The following is an 18,923-nucleotide window of genomic DNA, read 5'->3' on the forward strand; positions in this document are numbered from 1 at the left end:
GAACGAGTCGAAGTTGACTCTGATGTTGATGAGCAAAGGCAACAAAGAACTCAATCTGATCCTTTGCCTGATATTGAGTCCTTGCCTGTGCCGAGTGAGACCACTCATGAGGCACCGCCAACACCAAGACAGTCTAGGTTAGCCACTAGTCATCCCCAAGACCAAATTGTGGGAGACATCCAACAAGGGGTTAGGACTAGGTCATTCTTTAGAAATGAGTCTAATGAAGTCGCATTGATTTCAGAGATTGAACCAAAAATAGTTGATGAGGCATTGCACGATCCTGATTGGATCTTAGCTATGCAAGATGAGTTAGGTCAATTTGAAAGGAGCCAAGTGTGGGACTTAGTTCCTAGACCTAAGAAGACCACCATTATTGGAACTAAATGGGTCTTCAAAAATAAGTTAAATCAAAAGGGAGAAGTTGTAAGAAACAAGACAAGACTTGTAGCCAAGGGCTATAGTCAAGTCGAATGTCTCGATTATGATGAGACTTATGCTCCCGTGGCCCGATTAGAGTCCATTCGTTTGATGCTAGCTTTTGCTGCACATAGAGGTTTCAAGCTCTATCAAATGGGCGTTAAATCAGCCTTCTTAAACGGATTCATCAAAGAAGAGGTCTATGTTGAACAACCACCGGGGTTTGTGAATACCGAAGTTCCAAACCACGTGTACAAGCTCAAGAAAGCTCTTTATGGGCTTAAACAAGCACCTCGAGCATGGTACGAAAGGTTGTCAACTTACCTATTAGAAAAGGGCTTTGTAAGAGGTCAAATAGACCCAACACTATTTCTGCGTAGAGATGGTGAAAACATTTTTGTAGCCCAAGTGTATGTCGATGACATAATTTGTGGCTCAAATAACAAGGGCTATTTGAATGAATTCATTTTTGACATGGAAAGTGAGTTTGAGATGAGTCTAGTAGGAGAGTTGACATTCTTCCTCGGACTTGAAATCAAACAAACTCGAGATGGAATTTATGTCCATCAGACAAAATACACTCAAGAGATGCTTAGAAAATTCAATATGAGTGACTCTAAGGAAGTGTCCACTCCAATGGCGACAAACACTCGCCTTGACAATGATGAGAGTGGAAAACCAATTGATCTAACGCAATATAGAAGCATGATTGGTAGTCTTCTATATCTCACAGCTCGACCAGACATACTTTTTGCTGTGGGCATGTGCGCTAGATATCAAGTCTGTGCCAAGGAATCTCATTTAATTGCAGTTAAGAGAATATTGAGATACCTTAAGGGCACAATTCGAGTAGGTCTATGGTACCCTCGTACAGAGTTTTTTGACTTGATAGGCTATACCGATTCCGATTATGCTGGGTGCAAATTGGATCGGAAAAGCACTAGTGGGGGTTGCCAATTCTTAGGTTCATCATTAGTTAGTTGGTCAAGTCGGAAGCAACATTGTGTTGCTCTCTCCACGACCGAGGCTGAATACATTTCCATGGGAGAGAGTGTATCACAATTGTTGTGGATGATTCACACTCTAGAAGATTATGGACTTTCGTATAAGGGAGTGCAAGTGTTGTGTGACAACATTAGCACGATCAACCTAACTAAAAATCCAGTCCATCATTCGAGGACCAAACACATTGAAGTGCGTCATCACTTCATAAGAGATCACGTAGCTAGGGGAGACATTGCACTCACATATGTTGAGTCAATGTCAAACCTAGCTGATATTTTCACCAAACCCCTTCCGGAGAATGAATTTAGTCATTTAAGGAGGGAGTTGGGAATGTGTTTGGCTCCTTAGGTCATTAGAACTTCACCATGATCAATAAGGACTATTAAAATGACAAGAGTAATTGGGACAATAATTTGGGCAACTTGGGAACATCTCACACAAACTATAAGGTTTAACAAAATATTTTTGTTTGCTAGAAATGGGGTGAGATGCTAGGAACAACCAAATTATTCAAAATGTATCATGCATCTCTTGAATAATTAGGTTGAAGAGACATTAATTGAGTATGGGGAACACCATTACATAATTCATGTGTAATTGGTTCCTAGATCTTACTCATATATTCCAACTAAGGAAACTTGGTTGGGCCTTTGCCTAGATTTGATCTGATTTTGATTAATGGGTTGTTTGATATGGCTGTAAATGATTTTGAATGAAAAATAAGACAGGCTATTGAAGTAATTCTAGCATTTTGAATATATTTTGACAAACTTGAAACTGTACATAACAAAGGTGAAAATTTTCAATTTTCAGGCCTTAAGTTGTTTGTTTTCTAATGTCTGCAACCTTAAGGCTATAAACAAGTTCAGACCATAACTTTTAGGTAAGAGTTATGCTTGTAGATCCTCCAGGTTCTAGGCTCTGAACTTGGAAGTTTTCCTAGAGAAACTTCCACGAATTATCGAACACGAGTTACTGAAATTACTATTTTCAGTTACTGAAATTACGGGAGATACTAGTATCAGACACTGATCGGTCTACGGACCGATCAGGTCAGCCTGGAATGCTCGAGCCCGCTACTGATCCCTTTTTGATCGGTCTACAGACCGATCAGAGAGTTCCCTGATCGGTCCGGAGACCGATCAGATCAATTCGGCACAAAAGCCACTGATCAATCTCTGATCGGTCTACCGACCGATCAGAAATCTCGCTGATCGATCAAGGGACCGATCAGTGAGTACTGATCGTCTCCTGATCGGTCCGTGGACCGATCAGGATGTTCCTGGATCGGTCCAGGGACCGATCAGGAGGCTTCTGATACCTTCTGATCGGACAACCGTCCGATCATTTCTTCACTGTACACCCATCTAAACCCTTAAAACCTCCCAATCCCTTCTTTTCCTCGTTCACGCGAAACCCTAGCCGACTCTTCCCACCAGCTCACCCTTCCTCTTCTCTTTGCACGCCAAACCCTAGCCGAAGCTCTAGCCCTCGGAAGCCCTAGCCTAAAGTTCAAATGGCACCAAGGTAACTTCTTACCTCTCTAGAACTTGGCATTGCGTTTTCATTTCTCACTGAATCTTCTGTTGTTCTGTTGTCTCGATTCTTGATTGTTGGTGGCTCCGGTGCTCACTCATTGCCCCATTTTACCACATTGCTAACTCCTTAGGAAGAAACCAGTAGGTGAGGGTACTTCCAAGTCCAAAGATAAATCCAAGTCCAAAGAAACCTCCCGACCTCAACCGTCCAGTTCGGGGAGATTCCTCAACCAACAGTTTGAAAAATCCTTTAAGGAAAGGACCTTCAAGTTGCTCCCATGTAGATCAGTCGATAAAAACTACATTAATGAGTTTTGTCCAGCGATTACGGAGACCATAGCCTACTATAAACTTGATTCCTTGGTATATTTAGAGAGGGATATCAACTTTGATCTAGTTTCTGAATTCTATAACAACCTTCATCAGACTATTGATGGTAGTTATAGATCAAGAGTGGCTAAGCAAAACGTTGATTTCAGCTTAATTGCCTTCTTTGGTTATTTAGGCTGTCGTATGTGTTCGGGGACGGTGTTCTCATTCTATCCTGCTTTGCCTGAACCCGTGCCTCATCATCTTGATGTCTCATCTGACTCGATTTATGAGTACTTCTTTGGACATCCGAGACCGGATGGATTAGATGAGTTAGATGTCGATTTTCCTACATTTGCAGCCCTTGGCCTTTCTGCTCCTGATTACATTCTTTCAAAATTGTCACAAACTGTCTTCTACCTATTACCTCTAAACCATTGGCAGAGATTCGACCGTATCATTGTCTGATGCTTTATGGGTTGCGTAGGCGTCTTGACTTTGATATCATGTCGAGTGTCTATACTTCTATCATATCCCATAGCGAGCCAAGCGGTTACACCATCTATATGCATTATGGGCATGTAATTACTGACTGGCTTGAGACCCTGGGTATTGACGTCTCTAAGGGGAGGATAGTAAAGATGGTTAGGCAGGATTGTCGACTTGGGAAACGTGCATTTTCCAAGTCTGGAATCTTAGGACAGGCTGGGGCGGTTAGGTGGAAGGATGGGAGGGCACTAGGTGAGTTACCTCGACGACAGGTTGCTGCTGCTGCTGCATATGGCGAGGCGGATCCAGATCTGCGCTGGCAGATCGCTGAGTTGGAGAGCCGATTTGATCGCCACGAGGAGATGATGGCTGCTGAGTTCGATGGGCTACGCGTCCGGATTGACCAGCGCTACGATGATTTGCGCAGTCAGCAGCTGGCGACCCGTCAGACGATTATGGACTGGATGGCCAGATATCCACCTCCGCAGGATTTCCCGGGCTATCCATCTTCGAGCAGCGGCTTGCCACCTCAGGGATCCTTTCCTCCCGCTGATATTGCTGATGCTCCTCATGATGAGGAGGCTGACTGAGACACACTGTTCTATGATATCATATTGATTGTATGTTTTGGATGATGGTTGCTAGATACTTATGTCTGACCTGGTTGTATGCTACTTACTGTTACGCTACTCATTCTTCTTTATATATTTGTTGTTCTTTTCTTGGTTGTTACTATACTCTTCATATGTCTTTTATTTCTTTATTCATTTACTATCCTAAAATACACTTAGAAGGAACTCTAGGGGGATTAAGCAGAGGACAGTATGGATTAAGGGGGAGCTCTTTAAGTTATCTTACCTTGTTCGCTCCTTTTCGGTGTTTGACAAAGGGGGAGAGGATGACTTTGATTTAAGGGGAGAGGATGACTTTGAGTCTTTTTGAATCCTCTTACCTAATTTGCACCTATTCGACTAAGTTAAGTGATGAATTGACTTCATCAAGTCAATATGAAAAAGGGGAGAAGATAACTAAGGTATATCCGTCTTAGGGGGAGGATCCTGATTTCCCTAAAATTATGGGTATATGAGCATTTCTGATCTAAACTTAAATCGTGTTGTCAAACAACAAAAAGGGGGAGATTGTTGATACAGTCTGACCTGGATGTTGTTTTGCTGTTGACACTGATTTAAGTTTGTATCAGATATTTAACTCAGATTAATTACTAATCTAGGTTGACTAGGTTGACCTGATTGAGAAAGTCCTAACTGGGATGTTAGGCAGTTGGAAAGTCCTGGTGAGTGAAGCCAGGTGAAAACCCTAGTGAGTGAAGCTAGGTGCAAGTCTTGGTGAGTGAAGCCAGGCAAGGGAAAATCCAGATGGATCAAGGGTGATCGGACATCTGGTGTTGAAAAGTCCAAGAAGGAAACTTGGCATGCGGAGTCAGAGAGAGTTCGGTAGCTCGTTCTTTAGGACCAGATGAAGTCGGAGAGGGCTAGGGAGCTCGTTTCTCCGGACTAGGTCAGAGAGGGCTCGACCAGGACTGAGTCGAGAAGCTGGATCGGTCGGCAGACCGATCTAGTGAAACCTTGGACACCTGATCGGTCTGCCGACCGATCAGGAATCGATCAGTGGCTACTGAACGATTACTGATCGGTCTGCAGACCGATCAGAAATCGATCAGTAGCCTACTGTGATTTTACTGATCGGTCTGGAGACCGATCAGGAGGTTGTAAGCGCTTGGGAAGAGCGACATCTGATCGGTCTCGGGACCGATCAGATTAGTGCCTGATCGGTCCGCAGACCGATCAGAAGCTGCGCGTATTTGGAAACAGCGACATCTGATCGGTCTGGGGACCGATCAGCGATGATCCAGAAAGTGTGGATCGGTCTGCAGACCGATCCACGGTATTGTTTGTTTTGCATGCACTTTTTCTGATTGCCGTATTTGTTTTCACCCATCTGTTTTTAACCATCTGCTGTGAGTCTTTTTAGCTTGCAGGTTGCAGGTCACACTCTCATGGTTGAATTCAAATTGAGCTTCATTAAGAGAAGAAGACAAGTGCTCTTTACACTGTGATTTGCTGCAACAGATGCATTTGAGGCATCAACGTTCACTGGGTTTCTGATTGCGATTGGGCTGCGATCTGCTTGACTCCTGGGGATTGGTTCGAGCTCAGAAGACGCCAGTGATGACTGTGATATCATTGGTGTGAGTTCAGAGAACCAGGTAAGGAGGAAGAGGGATTGGCTGCAGCGCTGATTTGCGCAGTTTTGGACCAGATCGGTGACAGCAGAGATCAGGTTTGAGAAGCAGTAAAAACAGCGAGAGGAGAGAATAGAACAACAACAAGAAAGCTTGAAAGAAAAGTCTGTGCTATTGTGCGAAGTTCTTGAGCTCTCGGGTGAACTGCGATCTCTGTTCTGCTACTGATCCTCGCGTGGTTGTAAGCATTTTTATTCTCCTTTGCCACCGAGCTTCTGTAAGTCTCGCGCTTTAACTTAGATATTTCTTGAGACGTTGTGGGGAGGTTACTCCACCGAGAAGGAGGATTTGTAGCCGGAAGTTATCCGGGGTGCGATCTACCGAAGATCAAGGAGTAATCCACCTTACGGACACGCCGAGGAGTAGGGGCAAGTTATCCCCGAACCTCGTAAATCCTAGTGTTAGTGTACTTGTGTTTTTCTTTCTTTTAGTTGTCTAATTCCGCTGTGCTAACAATTATCTGTGTAGAAGTTTTGTTTAAGTTTTTGAAGGGGCTATTCACCCCCCTCTAGCCATCTAAGATCCCAACAAATACCTCACAAGGAAGAAGTCAAGAGATTATGGGTTTGAGTACACATTCTTCTTCTTTAAGTGACTTGAGATTGTAGTACTAGTGAGAGCTTGAGTACTTGAAGTTAAACTTTAGCTTGAGCTTGAGCTTGAGCTTGAGCATTGGAAAGCAATGGAGAACACTTGATCGAAATAGAATAGTTCCCTTCAAATAGGCTCTTCATATCTTCTTAAACCGTCAAGAAAGAGCCATTTTTCTTGTCGTTTTGTGAGTCTTAATCGATTATGAAGTGATCTTAGTCGATTACCAGGCGTTAATCGATTAAAGTAGTCGATTTGGTGAGTGTTTCATTTACACGACTCTTCCAAATCGCCTACCCTATGTTGGTGCAACCTTAGGTCAAGGATGACCTGGTTGACCAGACTCGAGTTGACTTGACTCGAGTTGTGTTTTGATGTTTGACGAGTTATGTTTGACAATGTTTGACGTGAACAGAAAAGTTATATCTTGATGTTTTACAAGGATACAAGCTTGGGAGATTGTGGGTGCAACCCGTGGTCAAAGTTGACCTGGTTGACCCGAGGTGAGTTGACCTGACTCGGAAAAGTCCAAGCAGGGAGCTTGGCACGGGAAAAGTCCAAGCAGGGAGCTTGGCATGGGAAAAGTCCAAGCAGGGAGTTTGGCATGGTGAAAAGTCCAAGCAGGGAGCTTGGCATGGTGAAAAGTCCAAGCAGGGAGCTTGGCACGGGAAAAGTCCAAGTATGGAGACTTGGCACGGAGAAGTCCAAGTATGGAAGCTTGGCACATGGGAAGTCAGAGAGGGCTCGGTAGCTCGTTCTCCGGACTGTGGTCAGAGAGGGCTCGGGAGCTCGTTCTCTGGACCGGATGGAAGTCGGAGAGGGCTCGGTAGCTCGTTCTCCGAACTGTGGTCAGAGAGGGCTCGGTAGTTCGTTCTCTGGACTGGATGTGGAAAGTCCTGGTGAGTGAAGCCAGGCAGTGGGAAAGTCCTGGTGAGTGAAGTCATGCAGTTGTGAAAACCCTAGTGAGTAAAGCTAGGTGAAAGTCCTGGTGAGTGAAGCCAGGCAGTGGGAAAGTCCTGGTGAGTGAAGCCAGACAGATTGGAAATCCTGGTGAGTGAAGCCAGGTGAAAACCCTAGTGAGTAAAGCTAGGTGAAAGTCCTGGTGAGTGAAGCCGAGCAAGGGAAAATCCAGATGGATCAAGGGTGATCGGACATCTGGTGTTGAGAAGGTCAAGTAGGTCAAGGAAGTGACCGGATGCTAAGCATGATGTACCAAGAGGTCAAGGTTGACCGGATATTGGTTTGGACTTGGTTTGGGCAAAAACCAAGACCTGGATCGGTCTGGAGACCGATCAGAAAGCGATCAGTGTGCCTCTGTGAGCATACTGATCGGTCTGGGGGCCGATCAGCAGGAAGCCTGATCGGTCCCCGGGACCGATCAGGGTACGCACAGAGAGTTGGGCAACTCTCTGTGAAAGCTTTCTGATCGGTCTGGGGACCGATCAGCATAGAGCCTGATCGGTCCCCACGACCGATCAGACTGGGGCCTGATCGGTCCCAGGACCGATCAGAGGTGCCCTGGACCGATCAGGCTTCAGCCTGATCGGTCCAGAACTATCCGTTGGCTCACAACGGTCTTCTGTCTTCTGCTGTCTTCTGGCTTCTTCTTCGCAGGTGGATGCAGGTATAAAAGAGGCTGAGGGCTTCTACAGATGGGTTACTTCTTCCTTCTTCTTCCTCCTCTGAACTGAGCTGCTGTTCTTCTGAAAGTTGTGCTCTTGAGCTTTGCTGAGCTCCGAAGCTTCGTGTGAGCTTCTTTGACTGAGTTGCTTGTTGGCATTCGTCCGTGAAGTTGGTGCTTCATCCGAGACTTCAGTCGACGAAGAAGGCAAGCGAGTATTCGTACATTCATTGTGTATTTTGTTCTTGCTCTTCTTTGTATTTCCATATTGCTGTTGCAAGCTATTGTGGCGAGGTTTCTCCACCCACAAGGAGTATTTATTAGCCGGTTCTCCGGGGACTCATCCACCGACGGATTGATAGGGCTCGTCCACCTTACGGACACGCCGAGGAGTAGGAGTATCACCTCCGAACCTCGTTACATCCATCGAGTTTGAGGTTTGTCTTTTTCCTTTTCGTTTCTACGGTTTCATTTCCGCTGCGCTAACCCTAATCGTAGGAAGACACGCGAAGATTTTGGGGCGGCTATTCACACCCCCCTCTCTAGCCGCGACCATCGATCCTAACACCCTAATCGATTAAGATTAGAGTAATCACTAGCTTAAGCGATTAGGAATTATTCTATTTTCGAACAGAATATCTCTTAATCGACTAAGCCAATCACTTAAGTTTCGAATAGAAACATTCTGTTCAAAGCAAAATGACACCATAAGTGATTGATTCAATCGCTTACGGTTTCCTAATCGATTACCATAATCGATTAGGAAACCTTCTATTTCAAACATAAGGTTTGTTAAGTGATTGGCTCAATCACATAACACCCTCTTAATCGATTAAGTATTTTTCTTAATCGATTAACACACTTTACTTTAGTTGATTATCAATTACCTCGTCAAGCATCTTGTTCTCGACCTCCCTGGACTTATTTTGCCTTACATCCAATCTTCCAACCTGCAAGGGCTTCTCCTGTGCCAAAGATCTGGTCCCCTGACCTCCTTGGACTTCTCTTGCCTTGCATCTGGTCTTTCGACCTGCAAGGGATTCTCTTGCCAGGAATCCAGTCTTCAGCATTCTTGGTCCTGCAAACTCAAACTCATATTATATCTAATGTATTAGCCTAAACTTAAATAATTATCAATCATTGAAATTTCTACCTTAGGGCATGATTGCACTAACATAATCCATATCCACAAAATTATTCATCTAATCCACATACAACCGGTATATATTTTACATCTCCAGTGGAAAATAAACTGTTTACTTTGACTTTTGTTCCAGAGACTAAATGTATGACCGTGAATATTAATATTATTATTTATTTTAATTTTAAATAAATATATTTTAATTTTACATAAAAATATTTTTAAAAATAATATTTTTTAAAAAAAATAATAAAAAGTTTGTAAATAAAATTGAAATTATATTTATTTAATGTATAATAAAAATTAAGATGAATAAATGGATAACATAACTCATAAATAATGAATATGGGAGAATGAATATATTAATATAATATATATATATATATATAATTTGGGAGTCCCGTTTTTATGAGTATATAACATCCCACGTGGATGCCCTCTGATAATAAAAGACATGTATATTTAATTATTTTTATTTTCATTTCTACACAGATTTCAAAGGAAGCAATTAAAATTTATAAATATGAGCAGGAATCAGTGGTCTCACTGATTATTTGAATCTAAAAGTTAAAAAAAAAACACTCTATTATATTTTTTTTATATAAAAAATATTCTGATTTCAATATTAGTTAAAAAAAATATATAAAATACATTATTATATAAAAAATTTCTTTATAACTTTTTTAAAATTATTTAAATTTTATTAAATATTGTTTTAAAATGATCAAAATTAGTGTAATAGTCATTTAAAAAAAAATTAATTTTTTATGATTATTTTAACTTTTCCAAAGTGAATTTTTCAAGATTAAATATTAACAAATTTGATAAAAAAAATTATAAAAATACTCTCTATATTATTTTTAAATTTAAATTAAAAAATAATTTAATTTTATTAGAACACTTTCAAAATAGGAGTATTATGTTAACTTAAAAAAAATGAAGAGTGCTCTTAGGGATGATTTTGACAATTAGACTGTCTTTTTTTCAGTTATTTTTTATTAATCCCCCGTTACATATTTTATTAATCTTGCAAGTGAAGCTCTCTGAACTAACTATTATACCGTAACTTAGGGTCATATATTCCTTATTTATTGGAGCAAAAGATATCAATCAACTTAAACGACTCGGTAACAGACACATAAATTATGAAAAGTATTTTATGTTAGTCAGTATTTTGATTTATAATAATAATAATTATTATTATTATTATTATTTTTTTGTCTTATCGAAATTAAATAATTCAACTAGTCAAAATCTTTCCACGTCGACGGCATTAAAAATAAATCGTACAAATCCTTTTGCTCTCCTCCTCCCACTTCCACGAAGCTTCCTCGAACCTCTTCGCCATTTCTTCCTCGCTTTAATTCTCCTTCTCCCTCTTTCTCTTTCTCGCCGCCTTCCTTGCTTCTTCGTCGGCCTCCTCGATAATATTCTCCACTATGAAGCTGAGCGTGGATTCTCTGTTTGTCTCCTTACAGTGCAACTCCAAGAACAAGGAACAGAGGAGGAGGAAGAAGAAGAAGAACAACAACAACAACAGTAATCGCTCCACTTCTTTTGCTTCAGTTTCCTCCTCTTCTTCTTCCCAAGACTTCGCCGACCGGGCACCGGCAGCCACTCCCACGTCTGTTCTACTCAGGCCATCTCGGCCGCCGCCCTTCCTCTCCCTGCGCGACCTCTTCGGCGTCTTCGACCTCGACGGCGACGGGAAGATCACCCAGCCCGAGCTCGAGGCCTGCCTCCACCGCCTCGTTCTCGATCCGCCCTCGGCCGACGAGGTCGCCCGCATGGTCGCCGACGTCGACCGCGACGGCGACGGCTGCATCAGCCTCGACGAGTTCGCCGCGCTCGAGGCCGCCTGCGGCCTCCGCCTCGCCGGCGGCGGATCTGAGCTCCGCGACGCCTTCGCCGTCTTCGACGCCGACGGCGACGGGAAGATCTCGGCGGAGGAGCTGCTCGGCGTGCTCGGGTCGCTCGGGGGCGGCGAGTGCACGCTCGAGGACTGCCGGAGCATGATCGGCGGCGTTGACGCCGACGGCGATGGCTTCGTGGGCTTCGAGGACTTCGTGCGCATGATGGACGGCCAGTGACGAGGGAGGGTCGAAATGGACGGACCAGTTTTAATCGAATTTTCTTTTATTGGTTTTCTTTGTCCTTATTCGTCGTCGTGTAATTTCCGTAAGCCGCCTCCACGTAGGACGACATATACAATCGGTCAGTATTTTGAAACGCAATCATTGTGGTTTAATTTAATGTGATGGCTAAGCATAGTGTAATGCTTATAAATTATGAGTTCGATCATTTTTAAAAACTCTATTAGTGTAATGATTAAATTAAGAAAAAGTGTTTAACGATCACATTGCATGGCTTTGTCTGCATGGTGAATCGAGGAAAAGGGAAGAGAAGCGCTCGATCATCAAAAATTACAGCAACCTTGATGAACTTTCATCCATTAATGGATCCATACTGCAACTCAACAACAACGATGATGATATATTCCTGCCTGAGATTAGCTATGAAGAAGTGATACGTGATTACCAGGGGAATTTGATTGGCTGTAGAGTTGGGGCGAGTGGATTTCCAGGTTGCGTAATTGGAGCTGGAGATATCTCGGCGTACACCAAAAGAAAAATCATTGTTTTGTTCTAGTTTAATTCAGTGTGGATTGTGTTCAAACACAGAAATGTAGTTTTGAATCATTGAGGGAGGAGGAGAGGTAGATCTGGCCATGGACGACCAGGAAAAACAGCATGCTATGCAGAGAAGAGTGTTTAGCTTTGGTTGTCATGGGTTGTTAGTACTGACGACAAAGGGAAACGATAAGGTGAAGTTCCATTTTAACTGGCTTGCAATGGCACACTACTCTGCAAAGATCAACCAGCAACTGATTCCATCATATCCATCTGCAGTGCAGTGCAGTGCAACAGCAAACAGAGGATGTGGATTTTGCATAACATGTGAAGGGATTCAGACGTAGCGGGCAGAAGACAGATATATGGATACTGAACACTCTCAGCTACTCTCTCTCTCACTCTGCCCATGTCTCCTGAAATACTCTTGTGAACCTTGGAATCTTCTGCTCTTGGCAGGATAAATATGCCATTTGGTTTTGGAATTTGGGTCGCCATCGTGATTGAGTGTTGGAGCTTAGTGTGATGATCTATAATAAACGCCAAGCCAAGTTTTGGCAAATGACAATATGAGCTTACATTGTTTACTACTTCATTCTACACTTTGTTATCCAAATTCTGAACCCATATAGAACACCAAATTAAAATCGTTAATAGTACGATCTCAAACACAGATGAAAAAATTTGAAAATTTATATCAAATTTTGACAAGCGAAGACATATTGCTAGTACTATAAAGAACGCATAGAAGAATGTAGTCCAAAGAGAGTGAACTTTCCAAATGTAGAAGAATGAGCAGCTGTTCCAAGACAGTCTTCGAATCTAGTGCAGTTCTACAAACGTTCAGTGAGGACGAAATTACAAAATTATTCCATCTTTCAAACAATAAAGGAAACAAAAGCACCTTGCTAGTTGCAACGCGTGTTTAACAGGACGAAAAACAATTCATAACTCAACCTTCTGAATACATCGAGGCTTGCATCTATCTTATCTGATGATACTAACAAACACAAGAAATTTCGTCTTTGGGGTATCTCATTTTGCTTTGGGGTGTGAGGCAATGAGGTCCACAGCAACATTAATCGAATCAATCTTATCTGCTTCATTATCAGGAATCTCACACCCGAATTCTTCTTCCAGAGCCATCAAAACCTCAACAGTGTCCAAACTGTCAAGCCCAAGATCCTTTTGGAAATGAGCATTTGGTGTGACCTATAAAGACCAGGAAAGAACCCACATAAGCATAGGAACTTCCAACATTTGTAGTGAAGGTCACAGGCATACATTCATCATTTGACAAATTGGAATAAGAAAATAAATCATGAATTTCAGCTAGCCAATATACTACCAGACAGAGAGGTATATTATATCAGCTATGAAATGACTTTTGTGGAACAAAAATGATTGCTGGAAAAATTTAAAAAGATAATGCGCTAGATTCAACATCAAGCCCTTGTCTATCCCAAGCATTTGGGGTCAAGTACACAAATTTGATCTCTCCATTGAGTTGTTGTATGCATAAATTGTTTAAATTATTTTTTTACAACTAATAATTTCTTTGGCCAGCCTCTATCCAATGCATTGACAGTATGCTAGATTATGGAAAAAATCAATTCTTATTTTTTCCACTAAATCAAGGATCTACATTCAAATGATATACTGTCTTAGCATTCTCTGAAACCAGAAACATCATTTCATTTTGAATATTGAGTCAGTTTTAAAATTTTCTTTGCATGTACCTGAACTTATTAGTAAGCTTTGTGATAATTCCCACAGAAAAAAAAAGATGAAGAAAATTGAAGATACTGAAGAAATGACATTATTCACAGGTGAGTATGCACAATTCAATATGCTGCATATAAGACATCGGCTCAAAGCCCTTTTTTGCAACACACCCAATGAGGGTTATATCTTATGCATCATATTTTACTTTAGAATCCAACAATAAGAGGGTCCCAACTATTTGGGATCTGCAACATGCACCTTATTTCATCAATGAACTTTATAGGTATATCACAAATAACATCTAAGATTATTTCAATCAATTTTAATAGCATCTAAGAATTCTCTTTGGACTCCTTTGGCCTCTCACACCTTCAATTTTAGTAATATACTAGTCTAATTGTAAAATATTAGTCATCTTTCAGCAAGTTTAAACCATCATACTTTTTTTTTCACTCACTATCATCAAGGTACACATAATCTATGAACGAGACTCAACTATGCACTATGATGATTGTAATAACTCAACCTGACTCTTTTTGACTATATATCATGATCTAAACTTCAATAGCAATGTCATCTAGACCAACAGTTTTACATACCTTCATTTTCAAAGCTTCTTTAAGACTTTAACCCTGTCAGTCTAATATTGTAAACAAATATAGGATTCCTAAACTTGTAATAATTTTGAATCTCTAAATATATTTTATTGTAGAGTTCTCACTAAATAGTTCAGAAATATATTTTTCTATCTTAATTTTTTGACATCAAATCTAAAGCTCTGTAGATCTAATGTTACCTAGATATCTTCATTTCCTGGCAGAGCTCCTGTAATTTGGTATACATTCTTCTCCTCATTCTTCTTTCTTAAATGGACATTACTATCACCTGTGTTAAATTTATAGTTTTTTTAGCTCAGTTTAGCTACCACATACTCAAACACTCAAATATGTAAATATTTTTATATTTAGAATGTTTTTTGAGAGAAAAAAAAAATCTGTACTTTCTCACACCGCCCCAATCTTTAAATATTACACGTCGGGCACTTCAAGAATTAACCTCATCACATTGCTAATCTCTTCTTTATCATCAAAATAGATATGAGATAAATTTATTGTAATCTAAGAAGCATCAACTCACCATGAAATCATATGTAAAAATGTAGTTTAAAGGGTACAAATATTCACAGGAGAAAGAGACTCACTGACATATCCTACAGTTAGTTGTAACCACCTGTAACTTACATCCATTTCCATCATTGACTGACTTCCCCAATATAGATTTTGACAATTTTATTAGAATCACAAAAGCCATGAAGCTTTTAGGTTTCCACATCCCAAATATTTATCAATTAACCCCGGGTCAAACTAATCTTTTAAGTACAAGTATGTTATCTGTGGCAAAAGGCGATTCGCTCGCCCCTAGCACCCCAATCAACCCGTCCCTAGATAGGAGGTAAATCACGGGTGGCTACTAGCCATTAGTGCAGGTGGCCAAGGCATGGTGGTACAAGTATGCTATCTGTGAACCTTACACAAGAAGTTTACCATAACACATGATTATATCTAACCTATTCAAACTTGGTATGAATGAACACTTAGAAATATGAAGCAATTCATGCAAGGAAAAAGAACACGTAAAAATTCATGTGGTGTATTAGGCCTGTTGTTACAAGTAAGGCTCTGATGCAAAGCCTCCAAAGATGAGGAATTACTTTAGATGATAGGGTGAAACCAACCATGCAAAAGCTCATAGGCTTGTTCTACTTGATTGAAATATAGAAGATGGATGCAGAAAGGGAGAGGAAGGATCACATGCACGAAATACACATGAGCCATGGAATATTACACATAACAAGTGGCTGTGCCCATCAAAGTTAATGTGTTTCCACTCTATAACATAAGGTATGCATGTGAAAAGTACAGCCACTCAAGTTTAACCACTAAATAAATCAAAACAATTGCTTTGGCAAAATAAATTAGCTCCAAATGTATTCTCAAGCATGATTGAATAGTCCATTCTCTTATAAATCATTATCTCTCAAAAACCATATAGAAAACTTTTGACAGTTTAACTGAGTTACATATCAAGCTGGAAATGGAAATGACCAGAACCACAGAAGAGTATGGAATGGAGTATTTAGAAGGAATTTCTTTAGTTGATGTGTTTAAAGAGTTCCAAGGCATCAAGACCTGAGGGGTGCAAACTTTTACTAGTAAGTCAATATTTGTGTGCAAATTCCATCACCTCATGTTGATTAGTAGAGTGAGGCCTCACTTCATCTAAACAGGAACCATTGCACTCATAACCTCATGATCCAATAGGGCCTCAAAATGAGACACCTATGGTTCTCATGTTAATGATGTGACTGACCACTCAATCTCATCTAGGTATCAAGGCAAAATAATGCAAGGCAAGCCAAGGCTTGGGCATCTCAAGTGCATCCAAGAACCTTCAACCAGGTGTATCTGGGGTTGGGCACAAGCCATTTGGATTGGCACCACACTGAGACAACTTATAAAGGGAAAAAGAAGAAAAGAAAAAATAAAGAAGAAAATTTGCACTCAGTCTAACATATTATGTTTACAATTCACTTCAGTTGAAACTGCATTAATGAAGAAGCAAAAGGAAACTTGAAATAAAGGGACAAACTTTTATGGTCAATAGTCTACTAACTACACGAATGGAGCTCCAGCATCTCTGAACTTCAGAGTGTATGTACTTACTATTTAGTTAAAAAGTTTTTTGTATAATTTCATAACCTTGATACTCAATTTGTATGTCATTTTGTAGTCTTTCTTGTTTAATTGACAAATAGTCCTTAATCCTCAGAACAAACTCAATTATTATTTGTTTCTAGCTTTAGGACTATCATAATTGGAAGTTTGAAATTTGAGAATTCATGTTGCTCCGACGCCATTAGTGTTAATATGCCATTGACTAATAACAATGGTTAGAGTTTCAAAAAATGATAATGATTGAAGGAATTGCAGAAAATTAATCCAGGCTCAGAATAAACATTCACATCCCAGTTCCATTAATAGCACCCCAATGCATTGCCAGTACAATTAGGGACCAAAGCAAGAAAATTGGCATGCCACACTGCTGTCAATTATCATCAAATTCGCCCATCCTCAACAGACGCCGGATAAGATCACATCGTCATATAAAAAATCACAAAAACGTACAACCCGAATCTAATTCTCGAAAGGGCTAAAGCCTCGATGACCATCTAACGACAAGAGTTAGAGATTCAATCAAACATAACCAGAATGAGGATTGGGCACGTACCTTGGAGGGATCGACCTTTTGGAAGTTCTTAACGACGGTTATGGTTCGTTCAGCAACCTCTGACTTATCAAGGAAGGTGGCGGCGGCGCCTTCAGAGAAGCGGCGGCGCAGGATGCGCGCGGAGTTGATGGCTTCCGCAGGCGCCAGAAACGGAGAACCCACTCTCACCCGAAGGTGCCTCAGGAGAGCATCCCGCATAGCCGCCATTTCGAAGAAGAGAGACAGCTCCGATGACCTAAACCATATCGACTTTAGGATTAATAGTGCTTTGCTTTCCAAGTTATAGTTTTACCCCTGAAGTTCAAAATATTCTCAATTCAAGGGATACTTTTCATTTTACCCTTCAAAGCTTGCACATCTTCTTAAACATCCACATAGTTTTAAAATTATCAAATGTTCAGCTACTCAAGTCAGCTTAAAATGAAGATCCTCCGCTGCAGTTGCTCCTCCGCTCACCTTCCTCGCATCTCACAGAGCGAAATAGAAGAAGAGGAAGAGTAGTTGAAAGAAACCATGCTCGGAATGGCTTTGAGGTACGCCGCTCTGCCTGCTTAGTCTTTTGTTTCTTCACTTCTCCCATCTTCTCTTCCTTACAGGTTTTGTTTAATTGCAGAGTTAAGAGGGGATTGGCGATCAGGACTGGAATTAGAACGCAGCAGCAGCAATTCTCCACCCACTCGACTCCTGCGAGGTCAGTACTTTAGGATTCATTTACAGAATTATGTTTCTGTTTTCTGCCCTACGTTTTTTCCTCGCCGAGATCAAGTTTGTGGGATCATTTTCGTTGTTTATTTTTATGTGGTCAGAAGAAAGAGACGAAACTTGGTATTTGTTTATCAATCGTGAGCTCAACGTGGGCAATTGTTTTTTTTAAGTTTAAGGTGTAGCGTACAGATTGACTTCGCGTGTGCTCCATTGCAAACCAGGAATCAAGATTCGATCGGTGGGGCAAAAAAATGAAATTTACCGTTATATATAAATGATCTTAGAAATGTTCGATTGATTGCAGGCTAGCCGGCAAAGTCGCGATCATCACCGGCGCCGCTAGCGGCGTCGGAAAGGCAACAGCCGCGGAGTTCATCCACCACGGCGCACAGGTCGTCCTCGCTGACATCCAGCACGAGCTCGGCAAGTATGTTGCCGCCGAGCTCGGCCCCGGCGCCACCTTCGTCCCCTGCGACGTCACCCAGGAGCCCCAAGTCGCTGCCGTCGTCGACCTCGCGGTCGCCAAGCACGGCCGCCTGGACATCATGTACAACAACGCCGGCATTTGCGGACCCATGACCTTCGCCGTCACCGACGTCGACCTCACCGAGTTCGACCGCGTCATGGCCGTCAACGTCCGGTCAGTGGTGGCGGGGATCAAGCACGCGGCGCGGGTGATGGTCCCGCGCCGCGCCGGGAGCATCCTCTGCACGGCGAGCATCACCGGGTTGGTCGGCGGGCTGGCGCCGCTCACCTATTCGCTGTCGAAGGCGGCGGTGGCAGCTGCAGTGCGGTTATCCGCTGCGGAGCTGAGCAACCACGGGATAAGGGTGAATTGCATCTCGCCGGTCGGGCTGCCGACGCCGTTCGGGATCAAAGCGATCAGAGAAATCTTCCCGGATATGGAAGAGCAGCGGGCGGTGGAGATGATCGAGCTGTCCTCGGCTGAGTTGGCAGGGACGAAGTGCGAGGTGGAAGACGTGGCGAAGGCGGCGACGTTCTTGGCTTCGGATGAAGCTAAGTACATCAGCGGCCATAATCTCGTGGTGGATGGAGGATTCACTACATCTAAACGCTTAAAACTTTCACCGTAGTGATAAATCCTCAGGCTGTGAACTGGTTTCATTAATAAAAAGAGATCATTTCATTTTGTTCACAGTTTATTATCTTGTTTTTTTTTTTAAAGAAAAACATATCT

At 41.8% G+C, this 18,923-nt stretch overlaps 3 protein-coding genes across 3 annotated transcripts; 2 read left to right on the forward strand and 1 right to left on the reverse strand.

The window, feature by feature from the left end:
• Positions 1 to 10,690: 10,690 nt before the first annotated feature.
• On the forward strand, positions 10,691 to 11,678 carry LOC122056357 (probable calcium-binding protein CML18). Its single transcript, XM_042618279.1, has one exon. It carries the CDS (start codon positions 10,817 to 10,819, stop codon positions 11,465 to 11,467), a length of 651 nt encoding a protein of 216 aa, XP_042474213.1. The 5' UTR covers positions 10,691 to 10,816; the 3' UTR covers positions 11,468 to 11,678.
• A 1,084-nt stretch (positions 11,679 to 12,762) lies between these two features.
• Positions 12,763 to 17,274, reverse strand: LOC122056358 (acyl carrier protein 2, mitochondrial-like). Its single transcript, XM_042618280.1, has 2 exons — positions 17,021 to 17,274; positions 12,763 to 13,219 (listed from the first exon to the last, which is right to left on the reverse strand). Exons 1-2 carry the CDS (start codon positions 17,225 to 17,227, stop codon positions 13,043 to 13,045), a joined length of 384 nt encoding a protein of 127 aa, XP_042474214.1. The 5' UTR covers positions 17,228 to 17,274; the 3' UTR covers positions 12,763 to 13,042.
• Positions 17,275 to 17,407: 133 nt separating this feature from the next.
• Positions 17,408 to 18,875, forward strand: LOC122056355 (momilactone A synthase-like). The gene is made up of 3 exons (XM_042618277.1): positions 17,408 to 17,553; positions 17,634 to 17,711; positions 18,030 to 18,875. The coding sequence occupies exons 1-3, from the start codon at positions 17,534 to 17,536 to the stop codon at positions 18,817 to 18,819; spliced, it is 888 nt and encodes a 295-aa protein (XP_042474211.1). The 5' UTR covers positions 17,408 to 17,533; the 3' UTR covers positions 18,820 to 18,875.
• The last annotated feature ends 48 nt before the right edge of the window (positions 18,876 to 18,923 follow it).

The sequence above is a fragment of the Zingiber officinale genome, chromosome 3B, assembly GCF_018446385.1.
Source record: "Zingiber officinale cultivar Zhangliang chromosome 3B, Zo_v1.1, whole genome shotgun sequence".
NCBI lineage: Eukaryota > Viridiplantae > Streptophyta > Magnoliopsida > Zingiberales > Zingiberaceae > Zingiber > Zingiber officinale.